General features: G+C 41.8%; 1 protein-coding gene across 21 annotated transcripts in view; it reads right to left on the bottom strand.

Annotated features, from left to right (window-relative positions):
* The window catches only part of SORBS2 (sorbin and SH3 domain containing 2), a 200,995-nt gene that overhangs the window by 49,420 nt on the left and 126,870 nt on the right, over positions 1–24,705 (bottom strand). For 18 of the 21 annotated variants that reach the window (XM_049866910.1, XM_049866909.1, XM_049866918.1 and 15 more), the window contains 6 exons: positions 21,484–21,622; positions 15,499–15,671; positions 9,928–9,994; positions 8,991–9,035; positions 6,614–6,800; positions 4,064–4,178 (listed from right to left, as the gene is read on the bottom strand). In XM_049866910.1, coding sequence (XP_049722867.1) covers positions 4,064–4,178; positions 6,614–6,800; positions 8,991–9,035; positions 9,928–9,994; positions 15,499–15,671; positions 21,484–21,622 — 726 coding nt within the window. The other 3 variants (XM_049866925.1, XM_049866926.1, XM_049866923.1) reach the window with 3 other exon arrangements.

The raw sequence follows: 24,705 nt of genomic DNA, 5'->3' as shown, positions 1-24,705 counted from the left end.
TACAGCTTAAGCTTTGAGTGACAACCTTCATTGGTAAAGAAGCTTAAGTTCCCAGAGGTTTTAAGCTGCAGTTATCTCTGCGCAGTTTTCACTGATTATTATTTCCTTCTGCTTTTATTGTTCTGTGCTGGTTTAGTTATTAGAGGGGAAGGTAGCATCTTCCTGTTATTTTCTTCTTAATCAAGCACAGAGAGACCCTACACAGGTGCTTTCTTACTTTAACATTGCTCTCTGGCCAACAAGTCTATTCCAGATGAGATATGGGGCTATCTCATGAAGCACATCGCATTGTGGAAACATGGCCCTCACTTGTGGTTCAGTTCAGTTATGCATACATTCCTGGTGATCGCAAAGGACTTCTCTAGATCAAACACTAGGCAAGGAGCAACTCTTCCAAATTTGTAGTCAAATGAGTATCTATGAGCTTCAAATTGCATTCACTTTTATTTTCCTGTTAAAGAACCTAAATGTATACCCCACCAATTCCTAAGGAAGATGGGGATTTTTTTGTCGGGCTCTGGGGGGCTTTTATTCAGATAGTGCAGCCCCCTCTGGCCCCTGTGTACCCTGGGAATCATGGAATTAGTGAATTACAGTTACAAACAGTAGTGTGTCAGACCTGTTCTGTGTGCTTTGTCTGAGCCCTACTGTGCGTTTTGTCACTGGAAATGTACTGACTTCAGATAAAAGCAGCAGAACAGAGATTTGATCTCCCGCCAGCTTTAACCACTAACTACAAGGATAAAACCCAAATTCATTCATTCACTCATTGAGTCAACGAGTATTCACTGAACACCTACTATGTGCCAGGCATTGTGCTAGGTGCTGGGTATATACAGCTGGTGTACCAGACATGGTCCCTGCCTTCAAGAAGCTTAGAGTCTCATGAGGGATACAGGCAAATAGTGTGGTCGGGGCTGTGGTGGGGAACTGCAGGTGGCATGGGCACACAGCAGCGGGCTCTTTAAACCTAGTGTTGAGGAGCCAAGAAAGAAGTCCTAGGGGAAGTGTGTCTAGGCTGAGATCTGAAGGAAAAGATGGAATTTTCCATGTGAAGGGACAGGTGGTAGGGAGCTTCTTCCTGGCAGAGGGAATAGTCTGTGCAAAGGTCCAGCAAGGAGGAATTGAAAGCTCTTGGTATAGCTAGAACAGAGAGAAGGGTGCAGGAAGGATGAGAAGAGAGATGACGTTGGAGAAGTCAACTTGGGGCAGATTACAAAGGTGTCTTATAAATTATGTCAAGGAATTTGGTTTTGCCCTAAGGGCAGAGTGAAGCCAGTAGAAAGTTTTGGGCAGGTGGTTTATAAAGATTGTCCTAGTTATGGTGTGGAGACTAGATTGGAGAATTAGCTAAATGGATGAAGAGGCTGTCATTGGCTGTCACAGGCAAGAGGTAACTGTGGACCAGATGAGAAGAGTGGTAACGGCGTTTCTCCTAAGGGACAGGACTTGGAGATCGTAGGGGGAGAAGGAGGATCCAAGATGGCACCTAGGAAAATTGGGCGGATGGTGATGTCACCTAGGAATTCAAAAGAGCAACACAGAATTACTGAGAGATTGTGTATAATTAGCATAAAATAAAATATGGACAGAGGACAGGAATGCTCACAAGCTGTCTTGGAGTGAAAAGACGTGGGAGTGCATTTGTGAAACCTTTAAATCCATAATGCTGTCCATTTGCCATTATACCACACCTGCTCAGCAAACCTGCTCTTCATCTTCTATGCCTTGTGTGTTCAAGGCCCTCAGAGGCTCACGTAAACTTTATCAATACACAGCAATCTCTGCAACCGTTGTGTACTTAGCCCTCTGGTTTTTGTTTTCCCCCTTCTTCTTATTTATAGAGGCAATTATAATCAATCCAGGTTTGATTATAAAAAGAAATAATAGGCCAGTCCTATTATTATAATAAGAAGGAGCCCTGGTGGTACAATGGTTCAGTGCTCAGCTATTAACTGAAAGCTTGGCAGTTCGAACCCACGCAGCAGCTCTGTGAAAGACCCGGTGATCTGCTGCCATAAAAATTACAGCCTAGAAAACCCTGTGGGTCAGTTCTACAGGTATCTGTCTCAAGGGGCTGCTGTGAATCGAAAATAGACTTAATGGCACCTATAACAGCGTAATAAAAAGAGCCCAGGCAAAATGATGCCGATGACTAGCTCAAATCGAGTCTTTGCGTAAGACCAGACCTCAGCAAAGTTGTTCAGGAGGGAAAAAAGTTTTGGACCTCCCCATTTCTCCACAGGATATCAACTCTCATTTCCTTCCAACCTTCCCAGTTCCTTCCACTCCGCTCTCCTTGTCTTCTTGGTCTGTGGCTGCAGGACCTGTCCAGACCCAATTCCCTGACAACACCCCTGCTTCAGATCTTTCTGTTCTTCCTAGAACCAACACAGAGAGGGAGGGTCCCTTAGGTGCACCTCCATTTTACCTTCTAGGAGGCTGTCTACACTGCACACACCAAGGACTAGCCCTGCGATTACATTAAATGATAGATTCTAAGTTTCCTGAGGTAGGGGCTGTGTCTTGTTCACCATTATGTCACTAGCACCTTATATAATGCCTGGCATAGAGTTTTGGCTTGATAAATTTTATTGAATGAGTAAATAATAGAAATAGTAAAGGCATTCTGATGGGAAAGCTTCTAAAATCAATCCTGTTTCCTGACACCACAGCTGCAAAAGTGCTCAATACAATTACAATGTTCATGATCCTAAGCATTTCATAAATTATTAGAATAATAACTAAAGTTTTGTTAACTACATTTAAATCTGAGATTCATAATGTTGCACAGTTATTTGGCTATTTTCCACTTTATGCAATGGCAAAATCATGGTTCACTCAATTCTCACCCTAGAAGTTTCAGAATATCTCTGTATCATGACATACAATCATAAACTTGTGAGTTTGCAACGGAGCCTGCAAGTCAGTGTGTTCTTGTTTTTTTGTTTCAGTTTTTCTATTGAAGTCCTGTTACTCTAAAACATGCAAGTTATTTGAAGAAAGACAAAGAAGGCTTAGCTAAATCTCATGTATGAATTATGTGATTATAAGGTTTTTGGACAAGCTTCTCAAGAACACAACCACAAATACAGGACTTCCTAAGCTAAGTCAAGGACATTCACGTTGGGTGTGGTGAGGCAAGGGTTTCCAAATCATATTTCAAGGTGGAACTTGTGTTATATGTCATTTCTTGGATACTCTTGAATGAGCTCACGAAGAAAACTCTCTTTTTCCTGTTCACTGACATCTACAATTCTTTTAAGGCCAGGATGGGTGTAAAAAAGCAAATGGCACCAACTTCTTCTCTAGAAGCAAGGTTCGATGGAGGTGCAGAGGGACCGTAGAGTCTCAAAGAGACTGTGAGCCGCTGATGTAGGAGGAGCAGTAAAGGCACAGAAAGAAGAGCGGGGGGAATAAAGATCAAAGAGGGCCAAGGAAGGACCTATTCGTTAAACTGCACTTTGAAGGAGCAAGTGACCCCCCCAAGTTTATGTGTCTTTTTGTTTGCATATAATTAAACTAATAATTGGGATAAAAATATTGCAAAGGTAAATATAATCTTGATCCATTAGATTGACAATCAATCAGGATGCTTGAGGCTTGGTAACCTGAGAGGGATTTAATAAAAATCAATTAAAACAACTTGTTATAAAAAGGCAATTGGAAAATTTTCCCTTAACTCAAAGAAATATTAAGAGACCAATATGTAAACCAAGGGCTGGAACTGCCTAGGTCCATGTATACAGAAAATTATTTTATACAGAGAAATGTTAAATAGCTGTTCAGTGTTGAATTATTATTGTTATTTTAAATTAAACTCATGGTCACATTTAAGCATGGCCATAGGTACATGCAAGTTAGGGACAATATTACAAAGTGCATCTTTCAGGTCTGACACAAGATGCTCAAATCATGATATAAAATAAATAGAGGACTTGTAAATAATGCCAAATTTGTTACCGTTGTGACAAAAAATTGCTAAACAATATGAAATTCAGGTTTATTTGGGAACCCAGGAAGACTGGAGAACTGGCACACTGTTTAAGTGACAAGTACTTACCGGTCTTTCATGTTGAAGAATTGATGACTTCCCCGGTTCGTATTCAAAAATACTCCTTGGCTCAGAACGAAACTTCCTTGTGTCCACCTTTCTGTCTGGAGGGTCCCAGTCGTGCCTAGGAATACAACAAGACACACACTGATATTATCTCTTACGCTTAAAGCAGTTGTGTAAAACCACTCACTGTGTTCAAAGTCGGTTTTAGTATAACCTAACACTCTCTCAGGATAACAAGTTAATCAGTAAATGGTACCACATTTATGTTTTGTTTTAGGTAAACGATTTTAAGAAAGCCATTTCATATTCTATTTCCCTCTTTTTTCATATGATGGCTACCCCACTGCCGACTCAAAAACTGACATCAGGGATTTGTAGACGTGCAGCGGGTGGCCCACTGGTCAACTCCTGGGTCACCAGCTGCATGTTTGTGTTTAGAATATGCAGCAGTATGCTCGGTTACACCCTGCGAGCTTGTCCCACCACTTGGGACCTAGCATCCTTGATCCAAAGTGACAAGGGGGAATGCGTATGCCACGTTTGATCTCGTTTATCTTGCAAGTGGCATCACAGTTTCTCTGTGAAAAGTATGAAAGTATCCCTTGGTTTGCTGCACGCAGGAGCAAGCTGTGCAGCACGAGAGATCCTTCTGGGAGTTACCTTGACAAACCAGAGTCAAACATTTATCTCCTTGAGTATGCTGCATTGGAATAAGCTATTTCTCTTGAATTAGTATCTTCCAAGGGGCTGTCAAAGAAAGACTTAGAAAGTAAAACTTTTGCTATAACCAAAAGCCCTGCAGTTTGAATCCACCAGTCACTCTATGGGGAGAAAAGACCCGGCTATCTGCTCTCATAAAGATTTCAGCCCAGGAAACCCTATGGGGCACACAACAACAACGAACAACAAGAGACCGAAAAATTGCAAGCAAGTCCTGATTTTCTACTAAATTGATGGTAAAATTCAGCAAATTCCTTTTTTCAGTCAAACTGTTTTTCACCTATAAAACACAGATAGTAAATTTATGTCCCTCCTTCCTTACAGAGCTATTTTGAGGATTACGTGAGACAATGTATATATAAGTCACCTAGGGATTTCTAAGGGGTTATCATATTTAATAGAGAAATTTATTTCTATTAAACACATAGGAAAAATGATACATTAACATCTCAGTTCATTTTTCGTTCTTTTTTTATGGCAGATGTACCGTTTTGTGTCTAGACAACTATTTCTCAAATTTTAAGCCATAAGACTTTCTAAACACATAATTAATCATGAAAAGATTGGTACTAAAATCAAAATTCCTTCAGACATAATGTATGTCAATATTCATGGCATCCTGCACCATATATTATATTCAGTTACTCTCAACGGCACATCGGGGTATTGAATATAATTTCTCTGGGATGGGTGTGATAGAGGGATGCCCAATCACCAGTACTAATGCTATAAGTTTTACATCCTAATTTATTAATTGCCAGTGTGGTGTGGGCTTTGGATTTTTCAGAGCTGAGTTTGAATCTTGCCTTGGACAGACTAGCTGAGCTGAGCGAGCTGCTTCAATTTCCCAAACTGCAGTCTCTTTCTGTCTAAAGTCAGTTAAAAATAGAACACACCTCATTGGGTTTTTCTCAGAATTAAGTGATATAACACAGGAAAAGTGCACAGCCTAGTGGCTGTCTCATAGTGAGCTCTTATGAGAGGTCGCCTATAAGTAGGATTATTAGTCATGGTCCTAATAAAAAGTGACACAATGAAGTATGCTTATTAATTTTTATTTTAGCGTGAACAATTTCTATAAAAATATTTCAGTGGAGAAATGAGTATCAGTATCATCTCCAGGGGCTGGTGGAAAATAGGTCACAGATACACACTTATTAACTAATGCTTTATTTACGATTTATGAATAATCTTTCCCGCTTTCAAAAAGATATTTTTGTGTACCAGAGGGTAAATTTTAAATTATTAATGAACCTAGCATTTCAAATCTGAGGAAACCAAAAATTAATTGCATGATCTCTAACCCCAAAATGATCTCTAACCAGCTATACCAAAATAAATAAAACCAGTTGTGTTGACTCATGGTGACCCTGTGCGTGTCAGAGCAAAACTGTGTCCCACAGGGTTTTTAGTGGGTGATTTTTCAGAGCAGATCGCTAGGCCTGTCTTTCAAGACACCTCTGGGTGGATCTGAACTGTCAACCTTTCGGTTAGCAGCTGAGCATGTTAGCTGTTTGTACCACCCAGGTATATTAAAAGAAGTACATGTCAATTATTTCTATGTATTTGATTTCTTAAATGCATTTATTGATCAAAAAATAGAGATTGTGCCCATGTTACCTAACTTTGTTCACTCTAGTAACATTATGGACGGAGATTATGAAAGTGTTTGCCAGCATCTCAACAGAGGAGGTCAACATGGTGCACGTAGTCACTGATAACATCACACACATGTTGTCTCTGTCAGGTAAGCTCTGTTTCTGCCACCGAATGCCAGGTGGCCTTATTTTTATTCTAATCTCTATGTAGGCCACTGAAGGGGAAATGCCTTACTTTTCTGTTGAAGACCGATCTCTTGGTCGAAGTGGTGGGACTGGAGGTGGAACAGGGGGAGGCAAGGGGGAGGACGCGTCCTTGAAGGTGTTGGTGCCATTGTCCGAGTGGCTCTTGGAGAGAGGCCTGTAGGTCTGGGTCTTTGCCGCAGGGTGTGACTGAGTGCTGTACGGTGGGTTGTACAGGCCTGTCATGGAAAAATAAACAAACCCAGTAGGAAACAGCATTTTAAAAGTGCGTTAAATACATGTACCTCCCGTAAATACCCAATGACTTTACCAAAGTAATTATCAATAAGCATATTCACAATGCATATATTGGACTGTATATTTTTAATTAATAATTATGACGTTATCGTTCTTAAGTCATTCTATACATGGGCGCTGATTACAATAAACTTTCATTAATTACTCGGAATTAGTTATAATTTAGACTGCTGTTAGACATAGATTTACAGGTATTCAGCAAATTTTCTCCTTTCTAATATAAACTAATAACATAGTTAAGGTCTAAGAACGACACTAGAATCACTTAACAGCACCATTTCCAAGTATCTTCCAATACTTTAAAAGCTATGATTTACAAGTGACAATTGACAAGTTAATTACAATCAAACAGAATACTGAAGGTACATGTACATGGTGCTGTGCAGGGCACAAGAAAGGTAAACCTCAGCAAGCTTGTAGTGCACCTGGGGAGTGAGCCACACATAGAGGGATGAGTCAAATAACTGGGGGTATATGACAGAGGCCAAATGAGGAGCACACACGGTAAGAACTCAAGGATGTGAGAAGACGCTGGATTGATCGGAAAAGGTGTCACGGAACCAGTCGGCCCTGAAGGGTTAGCTGGGGGTTTGGGGAAGAAGGTAGCAGGGATGGAATAGGAAAAAGCGCAGGAAAGAGCAAGACACAGAGCAGGTGGGAGGTTGGGAAGTGAAGACCGGTTGCGGCTGCTTTGTCTGTTGATTAAATGATGAGGCTAACCTATCTCTGAAAGGCTGTGCAAGGTAATACGTAACTACTGTCTAATTTACTAACTTACGTAATACAAGTTTGAACATTAAAAAAATTACAAAAACTGTTGATTGCCTGTGACTTCTCTCTCATGGGCTAGTTCCTCCTGAAGGTCCATGCAAACTTCCATGTCAAAGAGCAAGAGGGAAAGTCAGCACTTACTGTTTTGCCTCCTTCCCACAGCTGGACTTTAACTTCAGAGCTAAGTAAAGGAAGTGGGTTGGTGTATCTATCCCCAGGAACAGTAAAAACCACAAACCAAACCAGTTGCCACCGAGTCAATCCCATCTCGTGGCGACTCCATGTGTTTCAGAGTAGGATTGCACTCCATAGGGTTTTCAGTGGCTGCAATCTTTCAGAAGTAGACTGCCAGGCCCTTCTTCTGAGGCTTGACTTTTGATGGATTCGAACAGCCAACTGTTAACCATGGTGCCCTCCCCAGGAATAACAGTTGAAGGAAACATCTCAGTGGGCTCCTGCTATTCTCTCGGGGAGCCAGGCCCTACAGCCAGGGGTCTTGCAGCTTGCTAAGCCTGTTGTATTTGTTTCTTTTCTTTGGAGATAAGTGGCAAAATCCCTAAGAGCAAAGGGCCTGAGGGCTGGTCTTCAGGCCTCAAGGAAGGGAGAATCTCATGCAGTTCCAGGCCAGAGTGGCAAGGGGACCCCTAAGTGAGGTCACAGCTGAGCAGACAAGACAGGTAAAGAGCAGAGAGCAGCAGTCGGAGCCTGGGGTCTGCTCCAGTGAAAGGGAAAAATCAACAGTGCTACAGGCTTGAGCTGGGGACCGTGGGATTCCCTGATGCCACATTCTGGAGAAAGCCATATGAGGGAAAATTTTTTAGGGGTCGCCTCTGTCCACCAGCCTGCAGACCACTTCATAACATGCTAGCATACTCAAATTCAAGTGGAAATGCCCATAGTCAAAGCCATCCCATTACGACCACTGGCAGCTCTGACTCAGTAAACGGCCCCTGTAAAGTGAGATTTTTTTTCCCTCTCTTTCAATGAACGGGAGCATTTTGGAGCAAAAGCATGGATAAGGTCCCACAACACTTTGCTTGATTTGTTTTTTGAGACATGTATCTGAAAGATCTTACGCAATGGTAATCCCTCCCTCTTTGCTAATAAGAGAAGATCTTTATCTGGTTTTGTGGCCGGTTACTGTGGGTTCTCTCCAGCCTGAGATTAAACAGCATCAGTTCTCATTTCCACGAGAAAAGATCAATCCTTTTGTTAGGCTCCTCTGAATCACATAAACAGAAAACATGTGCTCAAATGGAGCGGCCACAAAGTGCCTGTCCAGCTCTCTCAAATGTTGCAGAGTGGAAAATATTCATCGCCAGCAAGGAAACCCATCCTACCTGCGTTGTACGTGTAAGGAGTATTATACATGTCTGTGTCATCATCTAGAAAAGGAAACAGAAATATTATGGAGATATAGGTCCTGTCACAAGACAGTAGAACTTCAGAGAAACAGCAAAAATCTGTTAGAAAACCAGCGCATTTCCTCATTGGTACCATACACTTATTTTCAAATACTGCTTTTTTCTGGGTTTGTCCAGCCGGACCCTCTGGTCTGTTCCACACTTGCCTTGCTGCCCTCTTCACCGTGTACAATGTCCTTCCCTGGTGGCCTTCTCTTCTGGATCGTGCATTTCCTTTGTTGTTGTTACTTGCCAATCGAGCTGATTCTGACTCATGGCAACCCCATATGTAACAGAGTAGAACTGCTCCATAGGGTTTTCTTGGCTGTAATTTTTAAGAAGCAGATCGCCAGGCCTTTTCTTTCATGGTGCCACTGGGTGTGTTTGAACAGGCAACCTTTAGGTTAGCAGTCCGGTGCAAACTGTTTGTGCCACCTTGGGGGCCTACATTTCCTTCGGTAAGTACTTTAAAGACCTCTTGTCGGGGTGCTGGGCAAGTGCTGCTAGCCCCACCTATCCTCACTCTCCTAATAAGGGGAAGACTCACGAGGACAGAGGGATAACGAGCCTGTTCAAGGAGACAACACACAGGTTTAGACTGCGGATATGGAAGGACCGGGGGTAAGACCAGGGCACCTGGGATTTCTCCAAGGGGCACCTTGAAGAGGCTTCTTGGCAGCTCAGGGGTGATGTGGGGCACAGGTGTTGCTGACTTAAGGGGTGACGTAAGGGGAACAAGGAGGACGTTGAAAAGAAGAGGGGAGACAATGTTTGCTAGGGTCTTAACATTCTGTGTGAACAAAAACTACCCAAAAGGGGAGAACAGATCCTTCAGCCCACAAGGCCCGACCAGAAACCGGAAGACCACACGTACCAGCCTTGTGCACCATGTGGATTTGCTTGAACATTGTCTTGTACCAGTCCTTGGGTCTGTCAACCGTCTGCGAGAGAGAGAGAGTGCGCCCATATCACAAACCCGGTCTCCAGCCAACATCGCTCACCAGCGTTCTTCTCTGTGTATTTTATCTTTCCTAATAGTCGGAAACGAATCGATGGCACTAGTTTTTTTTTTTTTTTTTTTAATAGTAGATTTCTGTTCCTTGGGAAAAGTTTCTGACACTTTACCACTACACAATGACAATATCGGCACTTTATCCAGGTACAGAAGCAGCTGGTAAACGCATTACCATTGCTCGTGGTTACGATGAGTTGGACTATCAGGTGCCCTGGTTTGTTTGTTTTTCAAAACATAATTGCACCCAGCACGAAATGGCTGATATTTCCACAGGCTTATTTATATAAAATTCACTGAATATAAAATTCACTGAACAGAAGTTATAATTGTAAGGAGTTTTCTTAACTCCTTTTGGTGATAATTATCATTATCTTTGAAAGCTTTTTATTGAATGTTCTGTTCAAGGCATTATTTTTAGAATTTACTAGTAAATATTTTTGACTCAAACTGTATTCTGATCTGCTTAGACTTAGAGAAATAAATTTGATATTTACTAGTTAAAGTTGCTAAAACATGGAAGGTGATCCCATTGCCATTGAGTCAATTCTGACTCATAGCAACCCTACAGGACAGAGTACAACTGTTACATAGGTTTCCAAGGAGCAGCTGGTGGATTTGAACTGCCAACCTTTTGGTAAGTAGCTAAGCTCTTAACCACTGCATCACCTGGGCTCCCAAAGTGCCTTGTTAAATTGTAAGTCCCTTGAACTTATAACTCCCCTAGGCACCCAGGCTTTTGACAATAGAAACAATAAACTGTGTTGGAAAATCATGAACTTAATGTCAGGCCAACCTAGATTCAAATCTTTGTTTTTTATTTACTGCCTAATACTTCTTAGCAATATGAATCTGGACAAGTTAACAGTCTTTTTGAGCCTCAGTGTTTTTCTCCATAAAATAAAATAATTATACCTACTTCTTGCAGTGCCGTGGAAATTGAATGAGATAAGGTATACAAGAGAGCCTAGAACAGTGTGCCTGGGATATAATAGATGCCCATTTTAATACAACAGTAGGGAACCACAGTATCTATAGAATAACACACAAATCTAGGTTATCAGATGAAACCCGCCTTACTGCATACCTGTGAATTACAGACATGTGCTTTTATTGCCAGGCAAGGCCTTTACCTTAACTCTTCCAAAAGCTACCTGGACAAGAAACTTGATGACTCTGTGTACAGTAACTAAATATTCCAGATTTCCCAAGACAGTCTTCTTGATTTAAAATATTCTCCTAGGACTGCCACAAAAACATCCTTGTACTTGTTAGACTGAGCTTCAGTTTAGATTTTATATCCTGATTTTTCTTTCAGAATGTGGTCATTACATGTTCCATCTGAAAAATGACGGTTTTGTGCTATAGCTAAACTTAGTTGGGTCTCTAAGAACATACGATTTTTTACAATCTCCACAAATGTAGCTTAACATTAAGGGCAACCTGGCTTTGCGGGGATTCATCTCTTCATTCATTCTGGGCTCTTTCTACAGTGGAAGAGCTGAGGGGGTTGAAATATTCACTGAGTTTTTATGTAGTCAGGTGGTAGGAGCCGATGGAAGCCGCGCAGTGACAAAGCAGAGTCTAGCTATTACTTGCTGGCTCCAACAAAGTAGCAGGCCACGTATCTTTAAGGGGCATTTACAGGTATTTTCTTAGAAGATCTGTTTCTCTTTCATTAAGCTTTATTGCCTTCATAGTATTAAGCAACAGAACATAAGACTTAACTCTGTGCAAAAATGTCTTCCAACCATACCTGGACTCAGCCAATAGCAACAAGGAAGCCTAATAAGTAAATTAAAAACCACTGTAAATTATACCACTGTATATGGCAATGTATCTTGACAGACAGGATTTTTTTCCCAACTTGCTGGAGGGCAAATATCAGGCAGGATCTTAGAGTTGGTCCATCTGCTGGCTTTATATGGTGAGTACAGAGATGCCAGGAAATGCCCAGCCCCTTGGCAAAGGGAACGTGAAACTGGCCCAAGGGAAAACTAAAACTCTATGTCCCTTTCTAAAAGAAGTCCTCTGAGCATTAAAAGTTCCTTTTTTAACCCAGATGGTTACGCCTAATACAGAGATTCAGAAAATAGAAGTCTACTTGAATTTGAGGAATTTCACTTGTGCATGTATCTTTCAAAATTATTTTGGATGGACAATTCCTACTGGTGACTCACTATTCAGCTGTTTTCTGCAAGCTTGACTGTATATATCTGAATTTTTACTTTCCCAGAGTTTGCAAAGCCTCAGACCTGTCATGGATGTAACAAGCAGAGACTTTCAACAAGGAAAAAGACACACATTTTCTACAGACTCGTAGAGTTCCTCTCTTCTGTTTTTGCCCCCTTTCTAGCTTTGAAAATTCTCAAACAACTGTTATATTTGCACAAGCAGAAAAGAATCTTGTATTTCACTTAACTAGCTGGCCTGAAATTATGTAATCTCAAGGGACCTGCACCCTGGTGATTTTTGCTGTTGTTGAGAACGGCAGTAAAAGGCTAGACAGACATCCCAGGTCACCTGAGAGAGCGAAGTCTGGGAAGCTGCTTCCCTTTGTTAAAATAACTCAAATGTGCTGTTTGTTGACTCTGGGCTTCCTAGAATTTCTGGGTTACTTTGCATATTTCTGTTTCCTTGGTGCCTGCTGGTTGTCTCAACGAGGCAGTAATGTGGTATATTGAGACAGCAGTGCCTTTGGCGGCGAGCACACTGGACAGACAGCGAATGTGAACCAACCGGGAGTCTGATGATCACAGATGAGAAAGAAAAACAACCTTGGAGATTCTTAGCCTGCTGTGGCTCAGAGACGCCTGACGCAACGTTTATAAACACAGCTATACTTGGATGTGCTCTGCAGGGCTGAAGAACGGTAAACATGAATAAGAGCCTTTGCAGACTCGTGCCTTCTTTGTAAAGTTTTAAATGTCTAAGTAAGTGCACAAAAATTACATAAAAATCACGTGCATAAAAATTATGGCTCCTTATAAAGAACTTCCAGTTGCTTTATAAGGAGCCATAATTTTCTACTTCATAAAAAAGAAACTGGAATTAAGTTTACTGTTTGTGGGTGGTTATGCACATCTAACCAAGCTTTTGATTTGCCAGTAGATAAATAAGCTATACAAAAATTTTAATATTACTTCATTTTCATCAGCCATCTACAATATCTTAGCTTTCCTTTTAAGAAACTAAGAAAGAAGATCTTTCTATTTAAGAAAATCGTGTCTTCAGGATGAAAAAATGGACCATGTTTACATGTCCAGTTTTAAATATCTTTCATTGACTTAAAAAGACACCCAAAGGTCTTGGGTAAAACCCTTTCAGACTGAATCTATAAGTACATACAATTAAAAATACAATTAAGGATCTCTTAATCTGTGTATCCGCTACACTCAAGTGTCACTAGATAAAACCAATCATACTATACCTCTCTGAGATTGTATCCCTACATTATCAGGAAAAACAAAAACAATGAAACACAATTTGTGGAGTCAGAAGTCTTAAAAAGGAAACAAATGATAAACACCATTACCAGAAACATAAAATCTTCACAAACTAGAAATATTTAGTCACAACTCCTGAGCTTTTTCCGTCATTTCAATGTGATATCGTAGATTTTTAGGACTTCACAGTTAGTCACTCTGACATGTTCCCACAATCTCAATATCCTAAAGCCCCAGCGATTGCTACATGGACTTACTCTTTGGCTTCTAATTCTAACACAGATGCCTGAGACAAGCAATGGTTAACTCTTCCCTCTATATACAGAGCCCGTGATCCCAAATAACAAATGCAAGTTCAGGAAAAGGAGAAGAAAACTCCCGCATTTTGTCTCGAGTTCTTTTTGAGTCTTTCCAATTTTACTACTGTTTTTTTTTTAAATATCTCTTTCCTATCCTTTTCCTCTCGCCCTTACTCTCTTCTGCTCCCCAGGTCCGCATTCCAGGGAGGCAGCTCTTGTCAGCTCCTCAGCCCTTTACGCTGGTGTTGTCCCGGGACAAGTGTCTCAGCCAGAGCTCTGTCCTTGCCCTCCCCCAGTTTCACCTGCAGAGGTGTTGCTGCTCTCATCCTGCTTTTCACAGTCCTCCTCGCCAGCTGTACAGACCTTCTGTCCGAGTGGACCTGGTCAGCGAGCAGCTGCCTGCCCAGCTCTCAACAGTCGTCTTAGCTAGTGCTGCAGTTTGCCAGAAGGGGCTGCCCTGACACACACAGGACTGCTTTGGCAGGGTTTAAAGACTCAAAAAAAAAAAAAAAAGAAAAGAAAAAAATCCAAACACTTTCGCTTATCATCCCTGGACAGCTCTCAGCGGGCACAGCTGACAAGGGACACGAAAACGTGTATTTTTCCTCTGACAGCTTTTTCCCTCCAGTGACATTCACTCCCTACACCCCAGTCATCTCACCTTCCAAGCTCCGGCGCTAACGCACACCCATTTCAGGAAACAAATCCCTGGCTTTTTTGCAATGCCTGTGAGAACTCAGTCCAGCCACAGAGTCCACATGCTCCTTCTCTTTTCTCTCTATTGCCCTAACACTCCTTGGTAGAAGGTAAAAAGCATAGTTTTATCATTTAAACAAAATTGCAATTTGGATGACTTTTAATTAAAATGGAAGAACTGAGACTGTCACTTAAATATGCAATTATTTTCAGCCGACGGTTCTCTTTCTCTACCACACACAGCATGATATTCATGAGAACTCAGATGGCACAGAGCACGACCCTCATTACATAAGACCTTAGGAATGCACAAAGCCATTGACAATCCAGCCTTTGTACCCTCTGTGCACACCCCCAGAGCCTGTGGCGTCATTAAGGAGGTGCAGGGGATGTGGGCTGCACTGAGTGACACTGTCAGAGGGAGTGACACCAAAATGACTGTCTATAAAGTTTCTGTGCAGTGTTTCAGCAGAAGTTTATTATTCTTTAATATAAATACCCCTGTAGTTAGTTACAACAACAAAAACATTTTTCATAAGCCCAGCTTAACCCATTGCCATGGAGTCAATTCTGGCTCATAGAGACCCTACAGGACAGAGTAGAACTGCTGCATGGGGCTTCCAAGGAGCACCTGGTGAACTCGAACTGCCAACCTTTTGGTTAGCAGCCGTAGCTTTTAACCATCAATACATCTACAAGGCTAAAATGCAATGCAAATTTACTTTTTGAACCTTCTGGTGCGCCCTGGTCAGAGCTGTCATCGTCACTCAATTACAATCATGTGTTTCGTCTGCACGTGCCATAAGAAGGCCTGCTGTTTTCACTGCTGCCGGTGTTTTTAAATAGTTGCTGATTTTGTCAAATTTTCTGGTGTTTTAGCCACAATATTGAGGTAATTAGCATGTGGGGGGGGTAACACCATGAGTTACTGCACTGGGTGACAACAACCCTAGTGACGCCGTTGCCCGAGTGACGCACGCTGGTGTCCCTACCGTCCTAATTGCTGTGGGGATGCCGGATTCATCCACAGGCCCGATCCCTGGGTAGTGGGGGGCTTTGATGACCGTCACCCTCTTCTCCTCCTCGGAGGATCTGTACAGCGGGATGGAGCTGCTCGTGGTGCCGTCCAGGGACTGCGTATGCTGGGGATACGTCTCGGTGGAATCTGCGGAGAAATGTGGCGAAATCCTTTAACTCGGTTACTTTTAATTCATTGCCAACGTGTAGGTGTATATTGAACGGGCTCACAAAATCAACACCTCTGCAGTTTTAGAGAGAAGAGTAAGGGGAAGGGTACCATCTGTGCAACGACCGTGTGGCAGACACTACAGGGAGTAAGCACTTTCCTTGCATTGCCTCATTTTACCCTCCACTGATCTCGGGAGATGGGGGCGGTGGTGGTTCAGAGGTGGGGTTCTCGCCTCCCACGCAGGAGACCCGGTTTGTTCCTGGTCAGGGCACCTCAGAGGTAGCCACCACCCACCCTCGGCGGAGGCTAGTTGTTGCTATGATGCCGAGCAGCTTTCAGTGGCGCCTGTGGACTAAGACAGACTAGGAAGAAAGGCCTGCTGGTCCACTTCCAAAAATTACCCATTGCTGTCAAGTCAATTCTGACTCATAGTGACCCTATGGGACAGAGTAGAACTGCCCCAGAGGGTTTCCCAAGGAGCAGCTGGTGGATTCGAACTGCTGACCTTTTGGTCGAGCTCTCAACCACTGTGCCAGCAGGGCTTGCTTCCAAAAATTAGCCAATGAAAACTCTGTGGATCACAATGATCCCATCTGCAACCGATGATGGGGACGGCACAAGACTGGGCAGTTTCCTACTGTTGTGCGTGGGGTCACCAGGAGTGGGGCTGATTCGATCACAGATCGAAGTCTTGGGAGAGAATCCATATACAGCTGAAGGGGCAGAAGCTGAGACAAGTTCACTAATGCTTCTCAGGCCATAATTTACTTTAATATGCTTTTTGTGATATTGCCGACTACCACAATTTAAAAGTACAGAAATGTACTTTTAGAACCAAATGTGACTCTTGAGTCAACTACAGCAATTTTTATAAAAATAAAGCAAAAACGAAAAGTGCTTTAAAAAACTTCACATCCAAACAGATACTTAAATGTGAAGGCTATGGATGAATGAATGATTTTAAATGATTGGTAATAACTTTTACTTAAATAGCCCTGGGGGCCATGATATCTTAGCTTGTACTTTAAAATACCCCAAACCATGACTTTTTGTCCTTTGAAGATAATTGTCCTAAGGATGTAAACTATCTTCATGTTATCTTTATGAACTTCTAATACACTTTCATAAGCAACAGAGAGTACATTATTCACTATGTTTTTCTTGTTATTAGGTGCAGCCAAGTCAGTTCCGACTCACAGCAACCCCATTTATAACAGAAGGAAAGACTGCCCTGTCTTCTGCCATCCCTACCATCTTTGCCATGGCTGAGTCCGTTGTTGCAGCCACTGTGTCAATCCATCTCGTTGAGTGTCTTCCTCTTTTTCACTGACCCTCTACTTTACCTAGTGTGATGTTCTTCTCCAGGGACTGGTCCCTCCTGATAACATGTGCAAAGTACGTAAGACCAAATCTTGCCGTCCTCGATTCTATGGAGCATTCTGGCTGTACTTCTTCCAAGACAAATTTGTTCATGCTTCTGGCAGTCTATGGTATATTCAATACTCTTCACCAACACCATAATTCAAAGGCATCAATCCTTCTTTGGTCTTGCTTTTTCATTGTCCAGCTTTTGCATGCATATGAGACAACTGAAAATGCTATGGCATGGGTCAGGCGCAGCTTAGTCCTCAAAATGACATCTTTGCTTTTTAACATTTCAAATTTTTTTTTTGCAGCAGATTTGCCCAATTGTAATACATTGCTTAACTTCTTGGCTGCTTCCATGGATGTTGATTGTGGATCCAAGGAAAATGAAATCCTGGACAACTTCAGTATTTTCTCCTTTTATCATGATGTTGCTTACTGGTGCAGTTGTGAAGATTTTTGTTTTATTTTGAGGTGTAATCCATACTTAGTGCAGTATTCACTATATATTCCACTTAGTCTTAGCTTATAGGTATTTATGAAAATCAACATTACTATTCATCTGGCACAATTGATATTATGACTTTTTGTCTTTCTACAATTAATTTCAAAATTTTGGGGACCGAGAATGATACTTCAGTTATACCACTTCTGCCATGGTTTAGTAGGTCTGCCACTCAGAAAATTCTCCTTTTATTTGGAATTAGAAAATTCCTGATGTTTCAGTGTAGGATTGATTGAATATATACTCGCATATATACATATTCATATATAAAACCCCCCCAAAACCAAATCCATTGCTGTTGAGCCAATTCTGACTCATAGCGACCCTATAGGACAGAGTAGAACTGCTCCATAGGGTTCCCAAGGAGTGGCTGGTGGATTCAAACTGCCAACCTTTTGCTTAGCAGCTGAGCTCTTAGCCACTGCACCACCAGGGTTCCAATTTCATATATACACACACACATATGTATACCATATTTTTAAGCAAATAATGAGCATCTTCTATGTTTGTTTGCCAACCTCTCCCTCCTTCCTTGAGGTATTTTCATGAGGGCACTATGCTAATTTTTTTTTTTTTTTACAGCAACATTTAAAAATAAATTGGCATAGAGGCACTTATGAAAATACCTTAAGGGGGGAGGGAGCATCCGGCAAACTTAGAAGGTATGAGCTATTCGTGTAAAAATATGTTATGAATGTGTTTTTAAATATAAAACATCATAAGTAAGCTTTTAAAAAATTGAATTTATCCTTAAAGGATAACTAGAGATAAGATCTGTGTAAGCTAAAATCCATTGTAACATTTATTATTGCTGTTACTATTATTATGGCTACTTTCAATTTACTTTGCAATAGAAAAGCATTTCAATCCATTTCAGATGGAGAGCAGATAAGGCTAGGAATAAAACTCCTTTATGTGCCATTATATGTAAGAGTAGTATTTTTTCCAAGCAACACCAAATTAGGACACTATGTGATATTTGATGCTGATTAATTTTCCATTTAACTCCAAAAAAGAATTCAAGTGAGCAACAATGATGCCAGTATTTCTATTAAGCAACAAATGTTTTTGAGCATCTATTGAGTGTGAAGTCTTAGCCTAAGCAAACAGTATCATCCGTGTCTCCACATATGCTTCATGAGATTCTGTGAACCTACAGTTTCGGACAGAACAAGGGGATACTGATTGGTTTAAAGTCAGGAAAGGTGTACGTCAGCATTGTATTCCTTTACCATACCTATTCAATCTGTATGCTGAGCAAATAATACAAGAAGCTGGACTATATGAAGAAGAACGGGGCATGAGGATTGGAGGAAGACTGGTTAACAACCTGCGTTATGCAGATGACACAACCTTGCTTGCTGGAAGTGAAGAGGACTTGAGGCACTTACAAATGAAGATCAAAGACCACAGCCTTCAGTATGGACTGCACCTCAACATAAAGAAAACAAAAATCCTCACAACTGGACCAATGAGCAACATCAGGATAAACAGAGAAAAGATTGCAATTGTCAAGGATTTCATTTTACTTGGATCCACAATGAACAGCCGTGGAAGCAGCAGTCAAGAAATCAAAAGACGCATTGCATTGGGCAAATCTGCTGCAAAGGACCTCTTTAAAGTGTTGAAGAGCAAAGATGTTGAAGACTAAGGTGCGCCTGACCCAAGCCAAGGTATCTTCAATCACATCATATGCATGTGAAAGCTGGACAATGAATAAGGAAGACTGAAGAAGAATAGATGCCTTTGAGTTGTGGTGTTGGTGAAGAATATTGAATATACCATGGACTGGCAAAAGAATGAACAAATCTGTGTTGGAAGAAGTACAACTAGAATGCTCCTTAGAAGCAAGGATGGTGAGACTGCATCTTATATACTTTGGACATGTTGTCAGGAGGGATCAGTCCCTGGAGAAGGACATCATGCTTGGCAGACTACAGGGTCAGCGGAAAAGAGGAAGACCCTCAACAAGATGGATTGACACAGTGGCTGCAACAATGAGCTCAAGCATAACAATGATTGTAAGGATGGCTCAGGACCGGGCAGTGTTTCGTTCTGTTGTGCATAGGGTCGCTATAAGTCAGAACCGACTTGACAGCACCTAACAACAACAACAACAGTTTATGTAATACAAATTAGCCCTTTATTTTATTATTCTCTTATGTGGTCCACTGACTCTTACTTTTGCAGTCTTCTTTCCTCAACTAAATATAAACTTCCTTTAGGGCAGCTGGAATTTGCTAGATGCTAAGATAAGAAATTTCTTTTCACGTCTTATAGTTTATATGTCAAGTCTATCCATTGATATGTTCTAAATCAAAGCCCATGTGCATTCATACTGTTTTTTGTTTGAGGGGGGTCAGGGGAGATTGTGTTTATTAAAACAGGCAATGAGACAAAGAGAAGACTTTGGTAATAAGAATTTGGGAAAACATTAGGGCTAAAACAATTTGTAGAATTTTACTCTATATGTGTTATAACGCATAGGTCCATAAAAAACCTAGATATAGTGAGCTCCTGTTGTAATATTATGTTCTGATTGCTGAAGGGCAACGCGTTGGCACAAGGAAGTTCTACTTTGTTATTCTCTAAAAGGACTTCATTATAAGATTCACAGATGGTCCCCAGGAGGAGCGTTAGAGAAGGCACAGCTCTATTTACACTTTTCTTTAACGAGTCCCATGGCTACATTTAAAGCCTTGTAGTTATGAAGGTTTTGTTGACCGCAGAAGCTGAGTTCCACAAAGTGCATCTGGACGGTGACATAAAGTTCTGCTTTAGTCTAACAGTGTCCTGTTCTTTCAAGACCTGAATCCGTGTACTGAAAGAGGAAGGGGAGGTGCTGCCTGCCTTCAAAGTAGAGATAGCAGCTAGTGTGAAGTTCTGGGCTCAGTCTGCTCTCTGTGGCTGGTTGGTGGTGGTCAAAGGATGGGTCCTCCCTGCTCTTTCTGGGAGGTGTGGTCTAGCCACCCAGTCCTCAGCCCTCCTCCCTGCTTCAGCCCTCCTGGGAGCCTTGGAGTTGATCAGAGACATGAACAGTTTTTCAGCCTGAAGTCAGAAGATAGTCCAATTTGGACTGTTTTTCCAATTATTTATTTATTTATAACACTAATAAGTATTGATTATTTTCTAGCTCTCCTAATACATTTTACTACATAAAAATGTTATCATTACATAGCATGGCCTCTTTACCAGGAGGCTTCAAAACGTTCATGAGCCCCATGAAATTACATCTTTAAATTTTATGTGAATGTGTACATGTTCACCTTTTTTTTTCTGGAGGAGAGCTATGCCTTTCATTTAATTCTTAGCTTCCAAAGGGTTAAGAACGATCTTAACCCTTTAAGATTATAGAATCGTCATCAAACTTTTCTTGCTTGGCTTCCCACTACCACCTCCCTAACTGATGGCCTCTCAGCCTGTTTGAATAAATTCAGCATCAATTGACTGTTTTGTGAGGCAGCCTGTCCCCTTGTTGGACTGTTTTAACTGTTATGCAGTTCTTTATATTTAGCAAAATGATTTTCTACCATGAAATCTCTTCTACAAAGACACGGGCTGCCTCAAACATGGATGGCATTTACCCATGGAAAAGTGTTTCATTAATGTTCGCCTGGTGGTGTGGACTCTCCCTAGCTGGGCCATCTTCTTTTCTCCCTACCCCATAAACATCTAATGGCCTCTTCAGGCTCGGCCACAGATGGAGCCACCATCTTGGATCAGCTGGATGCCTAAGTTCTCCAGTGTTGAATCCTCTGCCCCTAATTCCTCCCCTAGGAGAAGGTCATAAAATTGTAGGGTATTGAATGCTTCTGCCTCCTTTTTGGAAAGTCACTTTCATGCCTTATATTTTCCTCTTGTGGTTTGTACTTGCCATATTGAAATTGTGATGAAAATCATGACTATCAAATTACTTACCAAGGGATCGCCCATGCTGCATGGTAATGCTTGAGCTGAACGAGCCTGGTAGAGAGTAAGCTGAAGGGGAAAACGGCCTTTGGTAGTAACTCATTGGACTCACAGCACCACCAGAGTTTCCATTCACTGTTATCTGGCTCTGGGAAAAGCACAAAAGCATCCTGTTAAAGTGCGTAACAAAAACCCATTGCCCTGGAGTTGATTCAGACTTATTGTGACCCTATAGGACAGAGTAGAACTGCCCCAGAGGGTTTCCAAGGCTGTAATCTTTACAGAAGCAGACTGCCATGTCCTTCTCCCGTGGTTAAAGTACATGGCCCCAAGTGAACACAATTCCGTTAGATGACAGCAAACAACTCTTACTCCCATGATAGTAGTCAGCCGTCAAGTTTTTATTTACTTTGAAAATTGATGTCTAGAGGGACAGGGTACATTTTTCCAGTGTCTTCTCTGTATTTCTTTCTCCCTGCAAAGCATTCTTTTATATGTCAGAGGGCACAGGGGTGATCAGGAAGAACATCGGCTGCGGGTCAGTAGGCATGGCACTCCACCAAGAGAGACGCTGAATGGCATCAGCAGGAGTCCGTGTAAAATGAACGTGGAGGATGAATTTTCTCCTACGATTACGACCTAAGTAGTCAGAACACCGTCACACTGCTCTGCATGCTGGATGCAAATGCACGTTCTCTGATGTGCGGAAAGGGGTTGGCTCTCAGACGCAGTCAGGGCTACCGTTGGTGAATAAATGTTTCCTGAGCACGGCTAACATGAGGGACCTAATGTATGGATTCACAAATCGTGAAGCAACCTGTTCTAGAAGAAGCAAATGCCTGGCAAAGCATCAGAAAGACACTTCAAAACGCTGGTTTCTCCCTACTCCAATCTGTTAGCCCTTTACGAACCTCTGTTTGGTTTCTTAAACATTTATTGTTGTGGTTGATTTACAGCTGAGTGGTTGATATCCTCAATGGTATTTCAAGCTTCTCACTGGAGATGGCCATACATATGCTTCTCTTTTTTAGTAGCTGCAGCCCTTTGGTAATCACAGCAGACGTCGGCAGACACAGATTCTAATTAAACTGAAGCAGCTTAGTTCACAGAGGTTGCGCTCACCTCTGTTGAGCACTCTTATCTATCCACAATACACACTGGGCATTGTGGAGGTTACACAACGCATGCAAATGAGACAAAACATTAGTAAAAACATTCTGTTCAAATGGCCTGACGTATACACAAACGCAAATGTGCACATAAAGAGCCATCACTTGAGAATCTTTTCTAATTATCCTAAAGCAAAATAAACTATTTTCGAGGCCTGAAACACTGATCAACAACCAACTGCATATATACATGGTGGCACATTAAGGCCAACAAGTGATCTAGAATAAATCTAATTTCATTACTTCATAGCCACACCACACATGTCCTAAATCACTCAGCGTTTTAGTAGGGGCTGTGTTTACCAAGCACTTCTCTGAGCTGTTATAGAAATTGCCCTTCACCTCGTAACTAGCCATGTCTTGGGGAGGTGCCACCTGGTGAACACCTGACATTCAAATAGCATGAGGCGAAGGTCCGCACAAATGCTTCAGGGCCATAGGTAGCTTTGATGAGTGACTTGAGAGTATTTTTGCCTCTTTGCCCAAATCAGGTGTGGTTGATGATTATAAATACATTTTTAATACTATTGTTGTATTATAATTCGTGCTAAAAGCAGGAGACACCTTCTTATTAAAAACCATCATGTTGCTATGTTACTAACTTCAGAAGGAGTCCCTGGGTGGTGCAAAGGGCTCATGTATTCAGCTGCTAACTGAAAGGTTGGAAGTTCAAGTTTACCCAGAGGCATCTTGGAAGAAGGGCCTGGATATCTACTTCTGAAACTCAGCCATTGAAAACCCTGTGGAGCACAATTCAACACACATAGGGTCACCATGAGTTGGAATTATTTGCCAGTAACTGGCTTTAAACTTGAGGAAACCCTGGTGGCGCAGTGATGAAGCACTGGGCTGCAAACCGAAAGGTTGGCTGTTCGAACCCACCAGCTGCTCTGTGCGAGAAAGATGTGGCAGTCTGCTTCTGTAAAGATTACAGTCTTGGCAACTCTATAGGGCAGTTCTACTCTGAGTTGGAATCGACTCGATGGCAATGGGACTGGCTTTTTTCGTTGGTTTTAAAAACTTAAGAAAGTTGCCCTGATTTCTATTTGATGATTTCAATAATGTCGGTTATGTGTTAACAAAAAATAACCCCAGAAAGTAGATTTACTATTTATGTTAAACCAATCAGGATTTTACTAACAAAACAATAACATTTGAATTTTAGGAAGTACTTCATAATGAATTATTAGGAAAAACACCTCATGGAAAATCTAAGTGCAATTTAAACTGCTACTTCAAATTAATTCCAGATACAGCTAGCTCGATTGTGCTTAGGAGACTGAATGTGTAAACCGCAGGCTCCCAGACAGTGTTAAGAACAGAATATTAAATAGATTAGTACATAAATTCACAAACAACCGCTGCCTTTGTCCTTTTGGTTAAAGGCCCTGATAACATTCCTTAAAGTTTTAAAAGCTAAGAGCCATTTACAGCACAGAACTCGAGTGAGGCCCACGTCTGGTGGGCCCCAGTGACTGCCCCCCAGGGTAGGAGGGGACTCTTGATGGTAGTGGTGTTGAGTGCTGTCCTCACAATGATCCCAGGAGACAGAGGAGAACTGCCTCACAGGGTTTTCTAGGCTGTGATTTTTACTGGAGCAAATCACCAGGCCTTTCTCCCTTGGAACCCCTGGTGGGCTGGAGCAGCAGACAAGAGCTTAACCGTTGCAACACCAGGGCTCCTCTTGATGGTATTAGCCCTGGAAAACGAAGCTCTGTCTGTACTGTCACTGAATGTAACATTGTCAATGCAAACACTCATTGGGTGAACACTAAACCCAGCCCAATTAATAGTGTCTTTTCTTATCTGGGGAAACCCTGGTGGCGTAGTGGTTAAGTGCTATGGCTGCTAACCAAAGGGTCGGCAGTTCGAATCCACCAGGCTTTTCTTGGAAACTCTATGGGGCGGTTCTACTCTGTCCTATAGGGTTGCTATGAGTCGGAATCGACTCAAGGGCACTGGGTTTGGTTTTGGTTTTTTGGGTTTTCTTATCTGGTGGTGCAGTGGTCAAGAGTTCAGATGATCACCAAAAGGTCAGTACTTCGAATCCACCAGGTGCTCC

This window comes from Elephas maximus, chromosome 22, assembly GCF_024166365.1.
Source record: "Elephas maximus indicus isolate mEleMax1 chromosome 22, mEleMax1 primary haplotype, whole genome shotgun sequence".
Lineage (NCBI taxonomy): Eukaryota > Metazoa > Chordata > Mammalia > Proboscidea > Elephantidae > Elephas > Elephas maximus.
This window is presented reverse-complemented; position numbering and strand designations above follow the sequence as displayed.